A 19389-nucleotide genomic window follows, 5' to 3' on the forward strand; every position below is an offset into this window, starting at 1 on the left:
TGGCGGGGAGAGGACGTCTGCTGGGCCTCGGGTAAGGTCGGAATAACTTGCCGCTTCCTGGTGGCCGCCACGCGGCCAGTCAAATACGCTGCCAGGCGGTTGGCTGGGTGGAGGGCCCCCATTTCGCCCAACAGGATCTTGGCCAGAGGATACATTTTCCCATTCACCTGGAGACACACGCCAGTTGATCCATCACTCGGGCTATTGATTACTCTGCCTCTGACATCACGACGACTGTTACAGCATCACTCAGTCGGGTGTCAATTATGACGGCAACGGTGGTGTGTTGTGCCACGTTGACAGTGTTGCGAGAAAAGAAAGCTTTCCAAACGCACCCCCTCATGTTTACGCTCTCGCTTTTTGTACTTTTTTTTTTTGCTAAAACTTTGCCCAAGAAGTCCATGAAACGTTTGGTGAGACAAGGGAGCCATTTCTGTGTTTGTTCAAGCAGCGCGCATGCCTGCTGGTTGCATCTGAGGCTGGAAGAAGAGCTGCGGGCAAAGCGGGTGCACCAAGTTGAGCCTCACCTGGATGGGGTCCCCGCCTCCCGGTTGCTTCTTCCTGGCCGAAAGGAAGCCGGCGGCCGAGACTCCGTTCAGGAAGGGCAGAGCCACCCGGAAGCCGCTCTGGCTCTCGTCCGCCTGCTCGCTCCAAGTATGCGCCTGTTCAGGCAGAGCCGGCGAGTCGTCGTCCGTGTCATTTTCGTCGAGCTCCCGAGGCAAGTCCTCCATAAAATCCTCCTCCGTGACCTCGCGTTGCCAGGCTTCCACAGGCTCCGCCTCCAGCGATAGCTGGGTTTGCTCGCCCTGAGGAGATACGAGAAGAGTTTTTGGATCACAAAGGCGGAGGGGCTCCTGTCACGTGACCGAGGTCGTCGACTTGTGGAAAAACGGGACTCTCGAGAGTCCACTTAACCGAGACCTCAACGACATGACAAGTCTTGCTTTTTTGCATTTGATGGTCATCACCTCTTTGAATGCTCAGCGGCACGTTGTTTTCAGACTTCAGCCCGAATATGACTTTCTCCCAACCCTGCCAATCAGTCAACATGGGGTCCACACCAACCTGCTGAGCTCCGTCTTGTCTGCTGATGAGAACTTTGTAGTGGATGGTGCCGCTGTCCTCCACCGTCTGACTGATGGGATTGACCTGGTACTTCAGGGCCCAGAAGGGTTTTCCCAGTCGGTCCTGGGCCATGGCCTCGCACAGCATCTTCAGCACGTGATCGCGGTCCTCGTCGCAGGTCCAGCGACCCTCGGTGAGGATGGTCAGACGTCTGGATGCCCTCGACTCCTCCGGAAGGTTCGGAGGTGGGCTGGACGGCGGCGGCTCAGCTGGCGTTCCTTCTGAGGAGGTCGAGACCGCCGGGAAAACTCGCGTCAATAGTCAGGGTGCGAGCGGTGTTGGGACTGGCGGACATTTCTAATTTGTCGGAAATTTATCGGACCCCGCTCAGGCAGGAGGAACTTACCGGGATGCAAAGTTCGGAGTTTTTTGCCATATTTCATCTTGCAACGTTTGGGCTTCCTGTATGGCTTCTGGGGAAGACGGAGGACGAGTCAGCGGAAGTTCGGTGGCTTCAAATTCTTGATGGAGTCAGCACTCACCCGCTGCGCTGTTCCGGACTTTCCCACAAATCTTCTCACTCGGGCACAGCTGCCGGCGTCCTTTCTGGCTTTCTGGGTGTAAGGTGAATTGTAATTTTAACTATTCGATGATTTTACACGCGCTCATTTGCTAATTCCTTTTAACGGTTTCCAAGCTCAAAGTTCGCAGTTGAAACAGACAACTAAGTGGCGTGCACTCCAAATTGGAGTCCCACAGGGTCACCTACCCAGGTGAGCTGTAGGACTGTCTGGGACCCGTTGACAACATGAACGTCAGAATAAACGGAGAAAGTGGAACGCCTTGGCCAAGAGTGAGTTGCGCGTCACCAAGTTCAAACGAATATTGCCGTGTTTAGCTTCTTGAATAATAAACAAATCTCAAAGACACCCCAGAACGCTGACGAGCATGTTTATCAAGGCCGAACGGAGTGAGGTGGAGAAGCACCTTGGGCGATAATCCAGACGAGGCGATGCGGGAGGACATGGCGGAAGCTTGTGGGACGTGGGTCGCCTCCAGGTCGCAATCCCCGCTGTCCCTCTTCCAGAGCGTCCGGATGCGTTCGGCGGGCTGAGAGACGCTGTCGGCCTCCTTGAGTACTGAAGCGGGAACGCAGAAGCTCAAACGGACACCGACGAGAAGCAAGTACAAAGGCACCGCGTTTCACGAGGGTGTCTTTACTTGAATGCTATTTTTCAGAGAATTTTTTTTCCATTTACATTTGAACAGACATTTTCGGGTTTGTTTTGTGCTGTATACTTTTGACGCCTTACTTTTTTCAACCTCATCAGATGATGACGTGACATCAAAACAAAACCCCAAAATAGACATAGACAACCACAGTTAAGATCCTTGATTGACTTGATTTATAAAAAAAAAAAAAAAAAACTGTTATGTTTGTTTTTGGATCAGAAACTTTGACCGCGGTCTGTAGTATCTGTACTTCTAGTCACGTAGACAGTTCCACGGTACTTTTGGAGCCGGCTGCACTCACTGTAGGCCATTTTCATCCTCTTCCTCTTCTTCCTTTTGCTGCTGCCGTGGCCGGAGGGGCTGGAATCGGAGCCGTCCAGGTTTTTGAGCAGAACCACCTTCTGCTTGAGGCAGCTGCAACCCAGCATGCACCGCGGCCGCCCGCAGTGGCTGACCCGGGCCGTGTGGGCCAAGCCGGAGCAGACGCAGCCCAGGCGGCAGAAGTCGTTGAGGCAGGCCGGCTCCGGCCTGCGAGACAGCTGGATGGGGGCGGTGGGGTTGTCGCTCACGAAACCCTGCCGGGAATCAGACGCAGTGCGAATGAGGGAAAAACATATCACACGGCATACTTGCGGTACTCAAACTGCAGGCCTGCGAGTTGTGACCTGAGTGAAATCATCACTGGGAATTATGTTGGGCGTGTGTGTGTGTTTTTTTTTTTTAATCTAATGGGGACGCCTGCGGCGATAAAAACAAACAATATTAAAATAACTGATGATAAATTGGGGTTGTGTAAATGTGTGTAAAGCATTTCCAGGTCTCTGGCGCTCCTTTGTTCAGAGTAGAAAAGCGCATCCCGCGGGCCAAAAGTGTTCTGGATAAATCAGAGCCTTTGTAACGTACAAATGGCCAACAATGGCTGATGAATATTGAAGCCAATTCAAATAAATGTGCTTATGTTCCGCCCGAATGAACAGATCATATTCAGTCGGACCAAAATAAATGATTCCCCTGCGTTATTCCCTGAGTAGCGATGGGGTTTCGGGAGCCCAGAACTTTGAACCTCCCCGTGAATTACCGACACACGCGCGGGTACCTTCAAGGTGAAAAGCGACGTCAGCGAGATGGCGGCCCTCTCCTCCGTGATGTAGACGCGAGGATGACCGCGCCACATGGCGCCGTCCTCCAGGTCTTTCTGCCTCAGCAGGCCTCGGGTCATCGGCGGTTTGAGGACACTCGAAAGGTCCGCGGCACCCGCTTCGGCGTTCGACTGCTTCCGTTTGAGTCTCTTCCACCTCTCCGGAGGAGGGGACCGCGCGGGGGAAGAGATCAGCGTGCCCGCCATTGGGCAGACGGCGGGCGGAGTTTTCTTTGGTTTCGGAGGTTCCGCGAGGGGCACCGGAGTCTGGGGGGCATCCGGCAAATTGGGAAACGGCGGGAAAGATGCTGCGGTGCCAGGAAAAGCCCAAGACTTTGAACTCTTCGGCTTCCTTTCAACTTTCCTGGAGGCCTTATTCTGCCTATGCGGGGCTTTGGCTCTCTTGGAGGGCGGGATGAAGCCGGTGATGAGGTCCGAGGCGGGCGAGGCGGCGCTTTGCTTCTTGAGGACGCTGCCGAGAGTGCGCACGTAGCTGCTGCTGCTGGTGGGAAGCTCGTAGACGGGCAGCGAATCCGCCGGCGGCTGAGAGAAACTGGCCACGCGCTGGTCGATCAGCTTGCCCTCGCTCTCCAGGTACTGATCCAGCATGTCGCTGCAGAACGCCGACAAGTTCTTCTTGGTCTGCTCCGAGCTGACAGACACTGCTAATAGCACACCTCCATGTAAGACAACTCCCCGCCGCCGCCCCCCCCAAGCAAACACACACACACACACGCACACACAAGACATGCGTGAAAGTGTGGTCACCTTCGGCCTTGGGAGGCGAAAGAGCCTCTGAAGATTCCGATGGGCTGAATTTTTCTCTCCAACCTTTAATCTGCGTCATATCTGTAGCCTTTCCAGTTCTGGACACAAACGATCCAGAAGCACCTTGAAAAACACAGAGATGGATGTAAATCAATGCAGTGAACAAGGGCTTTACACTCCCAGCCGGGCAAATGTTCCGGTTGGCAGGGGGCCAATCAGGGTACCGATCGCTTTGCGCTCATCGCTCAAGCCCATCATCTCACCGTGCTGCGAATGTTTGCGAACATTGCGAATGTTGGGCTTCCGCCGGGCCGCAAACATGTTCGCAAACGTTTTTCCTGGCCGCAAAGGATCCATGCGAATTCACCAACGCACACACAAGACATGCGTGAAAGTGTGGTCACCTTCGGCCTTGGGAGGCGAAAGAGCCTCTGAAGATTCCGATGGGCTGAATTTTTCTCTCCAACCTTTAATCTGCGTCATATCTGTAGCCTTTCCAGTTCTGGACACAAACGATCCAGAAGCACCTTGAAAAACACAGAGATGGATGTAAATCAATGCAGTGAACAAGGGCTTTACACTCCCAGCCGGGCAAATGTTCCGGTTGGCAGGGGGCCAATCAGGGTACCGATCGCTTTGCGCTCATCGCTCAAGCCCATCATCTCACCGTGCTGCGAATGTTTGCGAACATTGCGAATGTTGGGCTTCCGCCGGGCCGCAAACATGTTCGCAAACGTTTTTCCTGGCCGCAAAGGATCCATGCGAATTCACCATTCAACAGTTTGTCCAGAGGGTCATTCCCCTACATCTGCCATCGTCATGATAGACCTGACGTAGTTGGTGCCAGAGTCTGGCCCAACAAATAATTGGGGCCATCTTAAGCACCAGAGCTTCAGCGAGAGCCAATTTCGCTGGTGGAAAAACAAAGAACGGGTGCTAACCGGGGCACTCGCACAAGCGCCCTGGAAGGGGGCCATTTGTCGGCCCATTGGCCCGTCGCATTAGCCGCTCACTGAGATATTCGAAGCCATTCTCCCCATTTGACATTGTGCCAGGGGAAACGAGGCCCAAGGAGGAAGGCAATGAAGAGTAGCCCGTATTTTACAATGCCCGTTTGGATGAATTTAAAGACACAGATTGCAAAAGAGAACGGTGACGCAGGTTGCGACAGAAATTTGCCTGCACCAACGCGAAACGAACTTTTTTTGTTCCATTTTATGAGTGACGCGTCATTTATTTCCATATTATCGGAACCCATCTCCGACGTTGACCGTCGCCACCCCTGATGTCGCCGACATTTGCCAGACGAATCCAACAACCGCCACCCCCCCGCGAGCATTCGCCGCTCAGTGAGATCCCGCCTTCGCCTCCGTGACTCACCCTGTAACGCCGGCAGCTCCTGGCTAGGGGGCTCCACGGTGACACCCGGAGGGGGGATGGGCAGACGGACGCCCAAGTATTGCAGGTCGATGGCGAGACTGGCGTCCAGCAAATTCATCTTCAGTCCAACTGAACAACACAGCACGAGCGCATCGTTGGACATGTTCAAGTCAAGGTGGCCAAATCGTTAGCCTTCCGGCAAAAGCGCTTACGTCTTTTGCGGAAGTTCATAAAAAACAAGAAAAACACATTTAACAAACAAGGGTCCGCTTGCCTCGGTCGAACCTTTGCAGATTACTAAGAGAGCTGGTTGACTGAGACTGAGCTGATCAGCTCATCAGCCAGCGTTTATTGGATGTTGTGAAAAGGAAAGGCGATGTGACACAGTGGTCTACATGACGCGCTCCCGGCCTTTTTGGAACCCTTGCAGCCATAAAAGTTAAATGGTTAAGGATTATTTGGTCAAAACAATAAAGTTGATCATTTTGAACATGAAATATCTTGTCTTTATAGTGTAGTCCATTAAATAGTGGTTGAACATGATTTGCTAATGATGGTATTATGTTTTTCGGTATGCCTAACACAGCGTCCTTTATTGGAATTGAGTTTGTCGATAATGTAGCGGTAATTTGCGAATGTTTTATGCCATTATTATGCTATTTGGCCAAGAAAATTCAACTTTGTTTGCACTGCGCAGCTTTCAGGAGAGAGAAAAATTAAAAGAGATTCTGACCCTCCTGTAGCACCGGGTGGATGATCTGCTGGTGCTTCATCATCTTCATGTCTTTGACAAGAACTTCCTCAAAGGAAGCAATTGTCTCTTCTGGTGGAGGGGGAAAAAAAAAAAGTCAAAACAGGAAGCTGCGAGCTTAGCACAACGAATAAGCGCTGGACTGGAGTCACGCCTGTTCCGGTGGATTGGCACGGAGCAGATGAAGGTTTACCGTGGGAGCCATCTTCGGTCGGATGCTCCAGGTGAACATCTGCCAGCGACGACACAAGCTGGTTGTTTGCTTCCTGCTCTTCAGGCTCCGCGATATGAAGTTTGAGAGCCTCCTAAAATGTAAAATGTCTACTTTGTTGTTTGTCCCCTCCATTGTTTTTATTTCTAGAGTGCATGGCCTGAAGACGACAAAGTTCAGGCCACTTGAAAGGAAGCCGTCGATGGCCATTTGGACATGTGTCATGGCTCAGTCTTTAAGTGTCAACAAACTCACAAAGAGCTGATCTAACATCAACTTAAAAAAAATAATAATTAAAAACACCATAGAAGAGGAAACGGAACCGATTGTAAGGTAGTAAAAGGGGGCCAGTTGTATTTCAGAAATGAGATTTTGGCATTAATGAAAAGAATGATCTCAGCTTTCCGAGGATCATCAGCCAATTGCGCTACGCAACTCGTCACTTCATTACGACTCATTACTTTATTAACACAGATACAAATGGGGTGATACAACACGCCCACTTGGAGCTGCGTGCCAATGGCGATGCTAAGCGGGGAGGGGCAAAGGCGTCAGTCAGGCCAAGTCCATGTTTGCGGATGGCCAGCAAATTAAAAGACAAACGATTTCAAAGGCACGTTGGCTGCATACGGGTGTGGAGCATGCCATGCAATTGGGGGAAAGTGGAAGTAGCTTTTCGCTGGTCAAAAAAATATTTTTTTATGCCCCCCCCACCACTCAAAATGGTACGAGTGGGTTTTTTTTCCAACGGCCTAAAATGTCAAACACTATCTGTCAGAGTGTGCCTTGACTTCCTCCATCTTGGTCAGTGAGAACTGGACTGACAATGGTCATTACTTTACATCTGATCATAAAGGTTGTCGCCGATCAAAACGGACTCGGAATGATGGAAAATTAGTGCTCCGTACCTACTGGTGACCGATAAAATACTTTGGTTGTGAATTATGCTTCGGAGCCAAGAGGTCCATACACGGGAGACCTGCTCATAAACTCTTCACTATATGGTGCCAGGACATTTCATCCAAGTCGTGAGTTACCAGAGGGGACATCTTGCAAGTGAAGAAGCGTCTTGGTGACAAACTACACATGGTTGTGTGACTGCACCGGCTACCTTGGAGGTGAACGAGATAAAGAGCTGCTCCTCAACTTCTTCCAGGTTTGGCTTCATGGTCATGTAGGCAGAGTCGTCCGTCTTCAGTTCCAAATCGGACACGGCGTGTTTTCGCCGCCGAGCCTTCCTTTTGCTCTTCATTTGTTTTGGGGATGGGATCGTTGGGACGTGCGCAAGAGGAGCCGATGCGGTAGCTTCCCCAGAAACATCAGCCGGACAGGGAGGGGTCAGCGAATCGGTATTCGGAAACTCCACTCCCATTCCGAGATGCTCCTCCGTCGAAAAAAAGTGCACTAAGTCCGCAATGGAAGGCGTCGGGGACAGAGCGCCACCGTCCAAAGAGGAAAACGTTGGTGACAGGGTCAACGGCAGTGCGAGGGGAGACAGTTCTCCCGGGAAAGGCAGAGGCTGTTCGCTCTCTTGAAAACTGAGAGGATCGACAGTTGGGGAATCGGAACGGATCAGGACAGGAGAGCGGGATGGATCGTTGGCTGGAGTTTCGGAAGGCAACAAGGGGGACCCCAGTGAAAGACTCTGCGATGTGGGCTGGAACACTTCAAAGGAAGGGTCCACGTAGGGCTCCGCAGGAGGCAACACTGTATGCCACTGAAAAACAGATGGGCCAGACTCTTTGCTTAGCGGCGAACTTTCAGGAGGCTTGGAGGACCCAGTGTCCAGATCCATTGCAAAGGTGACAGACAGAGAAGGCAGCGGCTCCGGTGAACTCACCGGGGACAGAGACTCAAAGCCAAATGGTGAACAGGGAGAGTCGGGAAGAAAATGACTAGACTTGGACACTGAGGGGAGGGCGGTTGGCACGTCGGGAGCGTCTAATTCAGTGTTCAACAGTGGAGACAAAGATGAGGTAGTAAGAGCTGAACAAGTACGAGTCTTGTGGTTAGCGAGCGGCTCGCCGACCTTGGCCAACAGCGCTTTCGCCGGGTCAGGAGCTGAACGCACCAGCACGCGATCGCAAGTCGCTAACGGTTTTGGATCTGGCAAGGTCTCTTTAGAAGACGGGCTCGAGATATGTTCTTTCCTCAAGACATCTGCGCTCAATGTGTCTGATTCGCTTGGGGTAGGATCCCGGTTTTTTTCAGGCTGCGAGCCAGACAACGCGTTGATCGTCTGATTATCCGCAGCGGTCCTTGTTCCGGTTTGAACCTCTGCGGAAACTTGTGTGGCGCAAGATTCCAATTTGCTCTTGGCTGTCTTGGTCTTAGTGGAATGTTTTTTCAAGAACAGAGCCAAGGCCGGCAGAGGAAGGGGCCGTTTAACGCTCGGCATTTGCTGGACATCGGACTGACATTTAGGCTCAGAAACAACCGCTCCTTGCACAGCCCCACTCGTTCCCTGCGGCGGAAGCTCCCGAGGGGACTTGGGAGACTTGTTAACATCTTGGCTTGTGGCTTTCCCTGCGGTAGTTGTAGTGTCGGTTTCCGTCAGTCTTTTTGAGGCGCCGAAAGAGTCCACGCTGCATCTCGTTAAGGAAATGTGCGCCTCTCGAATGAGGTCCCCGATTAATTGCTCTGCCGGCTGTGAGTTGCTGCCAAAGGAAACAACAGGACTGGTGATTTATTGAGAACTTACAAGCCGGTCGTAACAAGACAACAATCTAATCGTAACGATCCTGTCAATCAACCAGAACCAAGACGTCCTGTTCATCTCGTGAATGTTTCACCTGATCTGCGATTAGCCGCAGAGCAGATCAACTAAGCCTCGAAACATTCTATTCTCGTTTGCAGAATGGGTTCGGTTCCGTGACACAATCAGCATCTGAAGCAGGCGACGGGGGAAGCCAACATTCTTCTCGGCAGAAAACTCAAGCTCAGTATACGAAACAATGTGTTGTCGTGGCAAACGTACAGAGAATAACAGCTTTATCTTGAACAGAGATCTGAAAAAGACGCCGCGGGAAGAAGCTCTTACCAGGTGCTGTTCTTCACAACTTTGGGTGCAGATCCAGGGGACGCTTCTTGGACGCAAGTCACCCCCGAAGATTTAGTATCCAGACAAGTACGAGCTTTGTGATTTGCAAGCAGAGACTTCAAGCTTTTCTTTGGCGCTTGCTGCGGACCGGTTGCTGCAGCTCCATCCTGGTTGGACTTTAGCTTTAGGCCTCGTGAACCGACACCATCCTCCCTGAGTCCCTTGGCAAACGGGTTGCAGTCCACTTTCAGCTGAGCAAACTGGCAGTTTTGGTAGGCAGTGACAGCCATGAACTCAGTCTGTTGAAATGTGAACGTGGCCACATTTGAGGCGTTCAGCTTAATGTCTTTAGCAGCTTTGTCCGTCTGGACCACATGAAAACGCGGAATATAGCGATGCATTGGGTGCAGTATGACATTGCCCTCCTGGTCGGCTGCGTTGCCGGTGAGCTTCAGCTTGTAAAACGAAACGGGATTCTGCATCCAGTGGTGACCTGTGGCAGGCGATTCGGGGTGCGTGAATGGAGAATTTGTCACGTGATGTTCCGCCTTCCCGGCCATCTGCCAGCTGCTGCCGGTCCACGTGTAGCGACTCTGGTCTACCAGCTGAATGTCCATCATTAAAACATACTTCTCGGATGGCTGCAAACCAGAGATGCGGAAGCGACAATATGGAAACATCCGGCTGCCTTGCTTGGTCAGTATCATCTCAGTTTTACACCTAAAGAATTCGTTCCACATGTTATTGTTGTCCAGAGTTACTTGGATGCCTCTGCAAGTACTCTCAGGTGTCAGGATAGCCCCTCTGGGAGGTTTGCTGGGAGCGCGCTTGCTGCAGGACGGTCCTGACTGCATGTCAACTTCGCCCGTCATGGTGGCCTCTTTGGAACCATTTGAGCCTTGTACGCCCCGGCCCGCGTGACCAAAGTGACGAGGCAGATAATCGGCATCGGGCGCAGCTGCAGGGCTGGCCGCCCCGCCGTCGTCAAACACCATCACTTCCTGTTGCGCCTTAGAGGCCATGGACACATCCCACGCGTCTAAGGGATGGAACCATTTAGCATATTGTATGTTTTACCAGCGGGCACAAAAACATCCTGCAAAAAAAAAACAAAACAACAAAAAAAAGTACTTTACCAAGCGTAATGATGTGACTAACAAATGTTCTAATGCTAACCTGTTCATAAATCTGCACAGTTGCAATCGTCGTAAACATGTTATAGCATGCAAATGAGACTGTTTATTCTGTACTTAATGTTTAAAATGCCTTTTCTATGAGCTGAACCTGAAACACTCCCAATTAGCTCAGCACACATTAATCCCAGTACGTTGACAGGTCTTGGCTAGCTAGAAGTGCAAACTCCGCCGTTTTGAGACAAAATAGCATCTGGACTAGACACAGCTAGTAGCTTGCTTGCTAACATGTAACAAGTTCACTTAACAGCCAACCATTTTCTATACCACTTAGCCTCAGTAGGTTCACAAGTAAACTGGAGTCTATTCCCAGTTGACACACTGCTGAGGAATCGTACACCATGGACTGGTCGCCAGACAACCATTCGCAGTCACATTTACACTAGAAATGTGACAAGTGGAAGGCATCTTTGTGGAATTTTCTTCAGGAAAAAAAATATGGAACGAGGACTTCTGGAATCCTCCATAACAAAACCATTTATTAAAAAAACAATTGATTCCTAAAGTGTGCTCTGCTCAAAAATAATTTGCGCTGTTTAAGTCGCGATTGTCGGTCAAATGAGGTCATTTGAAAATGTCATTTTTGCTACATCATCTTGGCGAACCGCTCGGAATATTTGCCCATATGAGCTTTTTGGTGTAAATTTTGAACTGAAACTCGTCAATCAGAAAAAGGATTCCCCACGGAGGAGACGAAACGAATCGGGTCCAGAAGAAATGATGAGGAAAAACTGAAGTTATAGCCTACTGTTTTATGTGAGTTTATTTTATTTTTTTTAACAGATTATAGGTGTTATTACAAATAAACCATCTCTTTCAAAAAAGCTCCCTCCCCTCCGCCCACCAAACACGAAAAACTACATTTTTCATGAACCCATCATCCGATTCGATCAACAAATTGGTATTGATGGCAATCTTGTCGCATTGCTCTTCCCCGCTGCAGACAATTCATCGTATTAAATAAACATATCCAATTTTTTTTCCAACACACCCATTATCTACATTTGAAATGTGCTTTATTTTGAGCTCAAACAGTGACTTAACTAGAAATGGCTGGTTGCATATTATATGACATACCACAAGTTAACTTTACAATAAAAGCTCTATTTACATTTTTTTATCTGCATGGTGCTTTACATCCATATCCTACTGCCTAACCAGGTATCATGCAACTAGGACTGATAATCGGCTAACTAGCCAGCTAGCATGTTAGAGAAGCTAGCATGCCAACATGCTAGCAGGGCCTGTGAAGCACAACCTCCACGAAACACGACCATGCGTTGTCATGACGTCACTCCGTTTACCTTCCACACGGTTAAAAGCTTCTACCGCGCGGACATCGTGACCTCAATCCATTTGATGGCCGTTTCTCCTCTGTTCGCGTCTCATCAACATCTTGCTTGCTTGCTTCCCCCGACCGCGGCTAGGCTAGCAGCGTGCTGCCGTCTGTAGGTCGGTCAGTCAGTCGGTCGGTCGGTCCGTACGTGTACTCGCTACGTCACGACGCGTTTTTTTTTTTTTTTTGCGCTCTCTCCCCGGCCGCCATTTTGACACCGTGCGGCGGCCACCTGCATCCTCTCCGTCTTCGGTCCGACGTCGTCGTTCCACCGGGACCGTCATCACCGTCCCCAGCGTTGTCGTCCGACAGCCGACGGCACCGCGTTGACCCCGAAACAAATTCGGTAGGGTTTGTGCTGCGGCGAGAGCCCCAACAACAACGTAGGACCCCCCAAGTGGGACGTGTACTAGTCTGGAGTAACTCAACTACGACGTGTCGTAACACAACAACGACTCATCGGAGTCGTGGTAACATAACGACGGGTTTCAGATGGTGCAACAACGCGCGTAGCGGTGTGTGGTCAACTGCGACGACGTGTAGTATTACAACTACGACTGCGTATACTGTACAGTGCTGGGCTAACGACGCCGAATTTGAGTAACAGGCGTTACCGGGCACAAAATGGCGGCACTATTTTTTTTTCGTCCAAGGGTACGGCAGTGGAGCGAAGTAATTACGTACAAATGGGTAACCTACTTCAGTATTTTATTAAACGGATAACTGTTTATAGTTACTCGCTATATTTAAAAACTGGGATCTGTACTTTGTCAAAATGGGCTCTGTGAAAGACGACACATGAAAAAGAAGTGGAATCAGTATTTTTAGTTTTAGGAGAGTCGTTTTTACACGAGCACCAACACAGTAAAATATAATATGGTGTTAATTTATGGAGTCATTGTTAAAATGAATTGAAATGGTTGGAATAGAGGTTCAAAAACATATCCATCCATCTGAACTGCTTAATCCTCACGAGAGTCGCGTCCGTGCTGGGGCCTATCCCAGTTGACTTCGGGGAAGTAGGCGGGGTACACCCGCAACTGGTTGCTTTTAAAATACAGTGTTCCAAAATGTATCAACGTTTCAAGTAAATACACGAGTGCCGTCAGTGACCCTGGAATTGGTTCCGTGCAAAAGCCTCTCAAAAGATGTCCTCTGCGGTCTTGTTTTTTTCCACTGCAGTGCATAATTAGCTGCGCTGCATTCAAACGCTTAGTGTGCGGCAAAAATTTGCCAGTGTCATTTGGTTCTTCTTTGTTGCTGTGTTGAGTATGGTTGCTCAAAGACTAAATCGGGAGTCACCCAACCCTTTAAAAACAGAGCTACTTCACACCATTGTAGGCCAACCAGTCCTTATCACACAATCTGTGTGAAGTGGTCCGCCGAAGAAAAGCAACTTCAAAGAAAATGGCGCCGTGTAAATTCGGCTTGTTCCTGCCCCACGATGCGCTCGAGGGGCTTCGTTACGGGAACGTGTGAATTTGATTTCATCAAACTTGACTGCGGATGGTACGCACACGCGTGGCCAGCCACCCCTGGCCGCCCCCTCACCGAGGCGTTGCGCCATCCCGCCGGACTGCGGATGGTACGCACACGCGTGGCCAGCCGCCCCCTCACCGAGGCGTTGCGCCATCCCGCCGAAAAATTCCTTGCTCCGGCCCCGCCACTTATTGGTGAGCGCAAATAAATTTGGTGTTCCGCTTGGCAGCGTCGAGAGCAAGATTTTGTGGTTTCAGTACGACAACACTTCCCCCATGCTACATGTTAGCATCTTGAATATGGTGTTAGGACATCTAGTCTTTTGAGCGCAGATATTGGGGGAAAAAACTTTAAGGATAGCACACCCTCCAGGAGGAGGAAGACAAAAATAACTTCCTTTAAAGTCGGATGGTTGTCAAATGCAGCAGCTTTGAGACACTCCGAGCCTGTGTTAGCAGTGACTACGAGCTTAGCGTTGCGGTCAAGCCGGTATCAGTAGTTTGACTCCAAACTTGTCGAAAATGCTAATTTAGCATAAGCGCAGGCGAGCGTGTGCTAGCATCAACCGCTAGCTTAGCATTGCAGGCAAGTTGGTGCCAGTTGATTGCCTAAACTCGGGCGAACAAGTTCCAGCTAACAATGGGCTGCACTTTTTTTTTTTTAAGCATAATTGTTGCAAAACAACTACAACCAATCTGGAGAATTTAAGAAGTCATGACTATTGTGTCCAGAATTAAAATGAGGTCCTGATCTCATAGGATGTCCCTGAAGCAGCATGCTAGCTCACCTAAGGTCAAACAAGAAGCAAAACAATTTTTTTTTTTTTTTTTTAAAGGAGCAACTAATGTTGTCGTTTGAACCTCAATAAAGCCTTTGCAATCCAAAATGGTGGTGTTTTGCTCCATGGGCGTTTATCGCGTCCCTCAAATGCCATCTATTGCCTTGTTGTCAGGGCGCTTTAGTGATTGCACAATGTGATGCTCGCCGCTCAACCTTGGCAGATGTTGATGTGATGTTTTCCCTCCGTTTGACATCAGCGACCCTGCCTTACGAAGCTGTTAGAAATAAGAATTTTTAATTAGTCACAGTAAAACATTGACATGAACAAGCCAGTTAAAAAGTGCCAAGGCAAGTGTGCAAAGTGTCTCAAGTGCTATCCAGTCCGTTCACACGTGAACAACTGCGTCGTCCTCCTCTTCCAGTCCGTCCGCACCCGGCTCCTGGCCCACTCGGGCGTCTCCGCAGGGGTCCGCGATGTACCTGTAGTCTCCGCCGCCTCCGATAGCCAGCGCGGCGCCGGACGCCACCATCAGCCAGTCCTGCTCCTCGTCCTCGGAGCCCCGCCTCCAGGGGACGCTTAAGCCGTCGCCCTTTTGTGGGCCGGGTGCCCCGCTTGCCCCCCTGTCCTCCGGGCCTTCCCCCTCCAGGTTGACGTAGTGCAAGGACTCCTTGCGCGGGGCGGCGGGCGAAAAGCTAAGCCGCAGCTCCTCCAGCAGGACCGCCAGGTGCTGGAAAGCGGGCCGACATTTGGGCACCGGACTCCAGCAGCTGTGCATCACGTCGTAGCTGAGAGGTCACATGACATCATTGTCACAATACTCTGGAGTCACATGACATCGCCGAGAGAGCATGCGGCCGTGATAACGTGGGCTATGACATCGCTTACGACGTCGCGTGACCTCACCGAGCGGTGATGGCAAACTTGATTTAGCTCATCGCAGGTTTAGGTGACAGCTGCAACATCGCTGAGGTCGCATGACATTGTTAGGATGTCACAGATGAGGTCACACAACACTGACGCCGAGTATTGCGAGGTCAGGAGTGAGAGATCACGTGAAATTGTTGAAAAATCACTCTGATGTCATAGCCGGGCGGGGTCCCCTGACATTGTTGTGATGTCACAGTTGAGCGGTCACTTGTGACACCGCTCATCGTCATGAATGTCATCACCGAGCCGTCACACGACACCCCGAAGGACTCACATGTCTTGTCTGCACTCGGCGGGTTTCTTCAGACGTTCTCCTCGGATCAGGTACTCGTAGATCTCGGAGTTCTCCACGCCGGGATACGGCGTCTGGCCCCGGGTCATCACTTCCCACATGGTGACGCCAAAAGCCCACTGACACACACACAAAAGCAGGTTTCGATCACACGTTGCTTCATTGAGTGAAGAATCGGTGACATCCTGTTTGTTTGTGCGACTTCGTTGCTCCCAACGGGCACCTCCCCTCCAAAAATGAAAACATTGTGCCATCGCTACTAGAAATACTCTCAGAAATTGTTATAAATGCACCTCTGCGTAACGCTGTACCCATGAAAACAAAGGAAAAACAAATGGAGGTCAACTTTTAACAAAGAATAGTGTATTTTTTGATGTTGGTCAGTAAAAGAAAAGATTTGAAATGACCCCCCCCAAAAAAAAACTAAGCGCCACTGCCATCAAGTGTAGTGGATGTGCAAATGCACAAAATGAAAAAGAGTTTGGCAACGCTTCAATGGGCACCGTCAATGAGATAACTGCCGCATGACGATGATGATGACACGCGCCGGATCACCGTCAACCAAAAGCCGTTCCACCGCGGGACATTTTTCAACATTTTCTTGGCACGAAAACGTGTGCTCCAAGAACGCCATCGCGCGTTTTTGTTCTTTATGTGCCTTCTTGTTGTGGTGTGTCGCGCTATTAAAAGATATTTTCACAAATCATGGATATATATATTGCTCTCTCGTGACCAGGAGTGGTGCACTCTTCCCAAGATGCATTGTGGGATGAATCACAAAATGTGTGTCTGTGTGTGTGTGTGTGTGTGTAGTACCACGTCGCTCTGCGTGGTGTAGACGTTATCGGCCAGGCTTTCCAAAGCGATCCACTTGACGGGAAGCTTGGAGACGGATCCTTGCCGGTAATAATCTCCCGAGTAGATTTTCTTGGAGAGACCGAAGTCTGCCACGCACACCGCCATGTTCTCATCCAGCCTGACGCAGAGCAGAGCGACACGTCACGCCGATCGTCCGGCGGCCGCGGCCGAGGTGTGCGACCAAAGGCGCGGGGACGACGAAGGGAAGCGCGACGACGGGGGACTGACATGCAGTTGCGGGCCGCCAGGTCTCTGTGGATGATATTGCGACCGCTCAGGTATTCCATCCCCCGCGCCACGTCCAACATGAACTGGACCAGCACGCGCGTGGACAAGTCCTGACGGGGAAAAAGGCGGACATCGAGCGCAAGCGCCAGTTCGTGCAGAGGCGGCGACGCGCCGGTGCTGACGGCCGGGTGAGTTGTTAAGTTACTGCGTTAAGTAAGCTGTCTGAAAGCGCTCTAAAAATACAGTTGAGTCGACTTGCGATGCATCGAGGGTGACCGCGCAAGTGTGGAGCTGCCAAGGTGGAGTCAACATTTCGGGCGAGCAAACATGCAGCCACGTTCGAACGGACTTGGGAGGCGAAATGATCAAAACAAAGCATTTTTAAGCCCCCGTTCTCATCCCCCGTGGGTGGCACGATGAGAAGAAAACGTCTCTTGACTTTTTGATAGATTGCTATCATACAAGCATTTTTTTTTTCCCCGACCGTGTGCAAAAGTTAACCCTGTGGCATGATGGGGGAAATTTTCCGTTCGCCGGTTCTTGCAAAGACATTCCAACATGTTTCAATGTGTGTGAGCGCGAATATCTACTTTGCGAGTGCGTTTAAACGTGTCGGCCAGTGAAAGACGCTTCCTCCGCATCGGCGGCCCCGCGTTCAAGTTGTGACGCAATCGCAGCGTAGTGAGCAGCGAGAAAGGGTGAAGGCATGAGTGAAGTCGTGACGGCGCGGCGCGGTCGAGCCAAACTGCGGCGATGCGGCTGCGCCGATGGGACGTACGAAGGGCTGCTCTCCCAGTCTGGACAGGAGCAGGAACGTGTGCAGGTCTCCGTGCTTCATGAAGGGCAAGACCACCATGGGGACGGGCAAACGCTGGGCGTGACGCCGGTGCAGGCTCACTCCTGTCGGCGCGAGCGCAGCGTCCGTCAAAAGACGGCGGACTTTGGTAGCGCGACGGGGGCCGTTTTTACCGATAAGCTGGATGACGTTGGGGTGGCGGAAGTCCTTCATGCGGGCCGCCTCCTTCAGACACTGCTCAATGTCATCCGACGAGGTGATGTCAGCTGGACGCGCGCCCGCGGGGTGAACGTCATCAGGGTGCGAGGTTTGAAGGCGAGCCGCGCGGGGGCGGGGCAAACTCACATTTCAGAACCTTGACCGCCACCTTCCGGGCCGGGCAGCCGTCCGTCTTCAGGAAGGCCTCGCGCACCGACCCGAACTCGCCTAAACACAAACGCGGGCGCCGTCAGCCGACTTGCCGGCGACGGGGGCGACCGGCAAATGAACAGGTTGTCGCGTGACCGCGTGACGTCACCTTTGCCCAGCATGTGTCCGAGTACCAGCAGCCTCTCTGGGATGAGAACGTCCTTCAGTTTGTTGTTGAGCTCCTCGCTGATACCCAGACTGTCCACTAGAGGGAGACACACACACACAACGGGAGTGCGTCTGAGCGCCTATAACTCAATTAACCTCGTAGTGGGCGTGGCTAAAATGACAACCGTTGGGGGGGAAAAATGGTTCTCCAAAATAGTTCATCTGATCAACAATGAAGCGAACGGAATTTTTAATCGATTGGAGCTCGATAGTTCCCTCTGTAGCAATGATGGAGTTGGCAACAAGTGAATGATTGCGAATTTCAGACTCGTCCTTGCTTTCGACCAACCGTCTCGCTGACTCTGCAGTCCAATAAAAAGTAGCTTTGGAACATTCCTACCGCCGAACTCACGTGTCGAAACGAGCTGGTCCCCGGCGCTTCGGTTGAAGGAGCGAGCGGCCGAGAAGGAGACCGCAGTGTCGGCGCCGTCGGGTGAGAAAACCCAACTGAAGACAGCGGAGGTTGGAAGCAACAACATCTCACATACACACGGACAAGGTGGACTCCGTATTGTGACGACGTCCCGTACCCAAAGTGCGTTTCCTTCCCGCGTCTCCGAGCAAAGGTGGAAAAAAGCAGCGCCAACACGGTCAGCGCCAGAAGGGCGAAGAGGACGCCCACCCAAATGTGGGTGCGTTCTGTGGGGGCGCCTGCAGGTACCGCCAAGGCGCCTGCATGGTCAAAAAAACAAAACAAAAAAAAAAAACACCTTCGTTAGCGTGACTGGAACGTGCTTTTGTGTCGTTAGCATACCAGTGGGCCAGTTGCAAACACACCCGCAGTGGGCAGGACCACAACGGGGGTGCTCCAGGGTCCGCATCCCACCGCCGTGCAGGCCGAGACCTGCACAGAAGAGTTGAAGAAGCGACTGCCGCCCGAAAGGCGGGCCCGCGGCACCTTGAACAGCAGAGGCTCCTGGAGGACACACACGATGTCAAAATTCATCCCGGACTTATCGATCACTCCTTTCATCAATAATCAGACAGACGACTTGGACACTGTTCAATTGTCATCCGTCATTCAATCCGGAGGCTCCGTGCACACACGCAAACACACGCTCGTCACGTGACTGTTCAATCCAAGCAATGACCTGAATCAATCACTCCTTTAATCAATAATCGGACAGACGACTTGGACACTGTTCAATTGTCATCCGTCATTCAGTCCGGAGGCTCCGTCCGTGCACACAGGCTCGTCACGTGACTGTTCAATCCAAGCAATGACCTCACCTGTCGCTCCCCTCCCAGAATCCATTGCACCTTGTAGGCCAGCAGCTCCCCCTGAAGCTCCTCCTCCCGAAGCTCCGCCCAGGCGAGGCTCAGCTGCCGCCCTGACA

At 51.3% G+C, this 19389-nt stretch overlaps 3 protein-coding genes across 3 annotated transcripts in view; all 3 read right to left on the bottom strand.

The window, feature by feature from the left end:
* The window catches only part of LOC109520224 (uncharacterized), an 11214-nt gene extending 6863 nt beyond the window's left edge, over window positions 1–4351 (bottom strand). The window contains exons 1-9 of the mRNA XM_019877324.1: window positions 4205–4351; window positions 3395–4098; window positions 2600–2873; window positions 2053–2204; window positions 1608–1685; window positions 1472–1538; window positions 1066–1346; window positions 528–806; window positions 5–167 (exon numbers count right to left, since the gene is read on the bottom strand). Of these exons, the coding sequence (XP_019732883.1) occupies window positions 5–167; window positions 528–806; window positions 1066–1346; window positions 1472–1538; window positions 1608–1685; window positions 2053–2204; window positions 2600–2873; window positions 3395–4098; window positions 4205–4283 (2077 nt within the window). The 5' untranslated portion in view covers window positions 4284–4351. The remainder of the gene's footprint in view (window positions 1–4; window positions 168–527; window positions 807–1065; window positions 1347–1471; window positions 1539–1607; window positions 1686–2052; window positions 2205–2599; window positions 2874–3394; window positions 4099–4204) is intronic.
* A 216-nt stretch (window positions 4352–4567) lies between these two features.
* LOC109520231 (T-box transcription factor TBX6-like) lies at window positions 4568–12472 on the bottom strand. Its single transcript, XM_019877338.1, has 7 exons — window positions 12084–12472; window positions 9587–10682; window positions 7658–9203; window positions 6529–6640; window positions 6318–6407; window positions 5585–5713; window positions 4568–4731 (listed from the first exon to the last, which is right to left on the bottom strand). The coding sequence occupies exons 2-7, from the start codon at window positions 10606–10608 to the stop codon at window positions 4568–4570; spliced, it is 3063 nt and encodes a 1020-aa protein (XP_019732897.1). The 5' UTR covers window positions 10609–10682; window positions 12084–12472.
* A 2176-nt stretch (window positions 12473–14648) lies between these two features.
* tyro3 (TYRO3 protein tyrosine kinase) overlaps window positions 14649–19389 on the bottom strand; it is a 7265-nt gene continuing 2524 nt past the window's right edge. Inside the window, exons 8-19 of the mRNA XM_019877347.1 lie at window positions 19283–19383; window positions 18830–18968; window positions 18583–18724; window positions 18405–18499; window positions 17994–18089; window positions 17822–17902; window positions 17650–17742; window positions 17459–17580; window positions 16681–16790; window positions 16411–16570; window positions 15577–15713; window positions 14649–15160 (exon numbers count right to left, since the gene is read on the bottom strand). Coding sequence (XP_019732906.1) covers window positions 14761–15160; window positions 15577–15713; window positions 16411–16570; window positions 16681–16790; window positions 17459–17580; window positions 17650–17742; window positions 17822–17902; window positions 17994–18089; window positions 18405–18499; window positions 18583–18724; window positions 18830–18968; window positions 19283–19383 — 1676 coding nt within the window. The 3' untranslated portion in view covers window positions 14649–14760. The remainder of the gene's footprint in view (window positions 15161–15576; window positions 15714–16410; window positions 16571–16680; window positions 16791–17458; window positions 17581–17649; window positions 17743–17821; window positions 17903–17993; window positions 18090–18404; window positions 18500–18582; window positions 18725–18829; window positions 18969–19282; window positions 19384–19389) is intronic.

This window comes from Hippocampus comes, unplaced genomic scaffold (assembly GCF_001891065.2).
Source record: "Hippocampus comes isolate QL1 unplaced genomic scaffold, H_comes_QL1_v1.1 scaffold295, whole genome shotgun sequence".
NCBI classification, from domain to species: domain Eukaryota; kingdom Metazoa; phylum Chordata; class Actinopteri; order Syngnathiformes; family Syngnathidae; genus Hippocampus; species Hippocampus comes.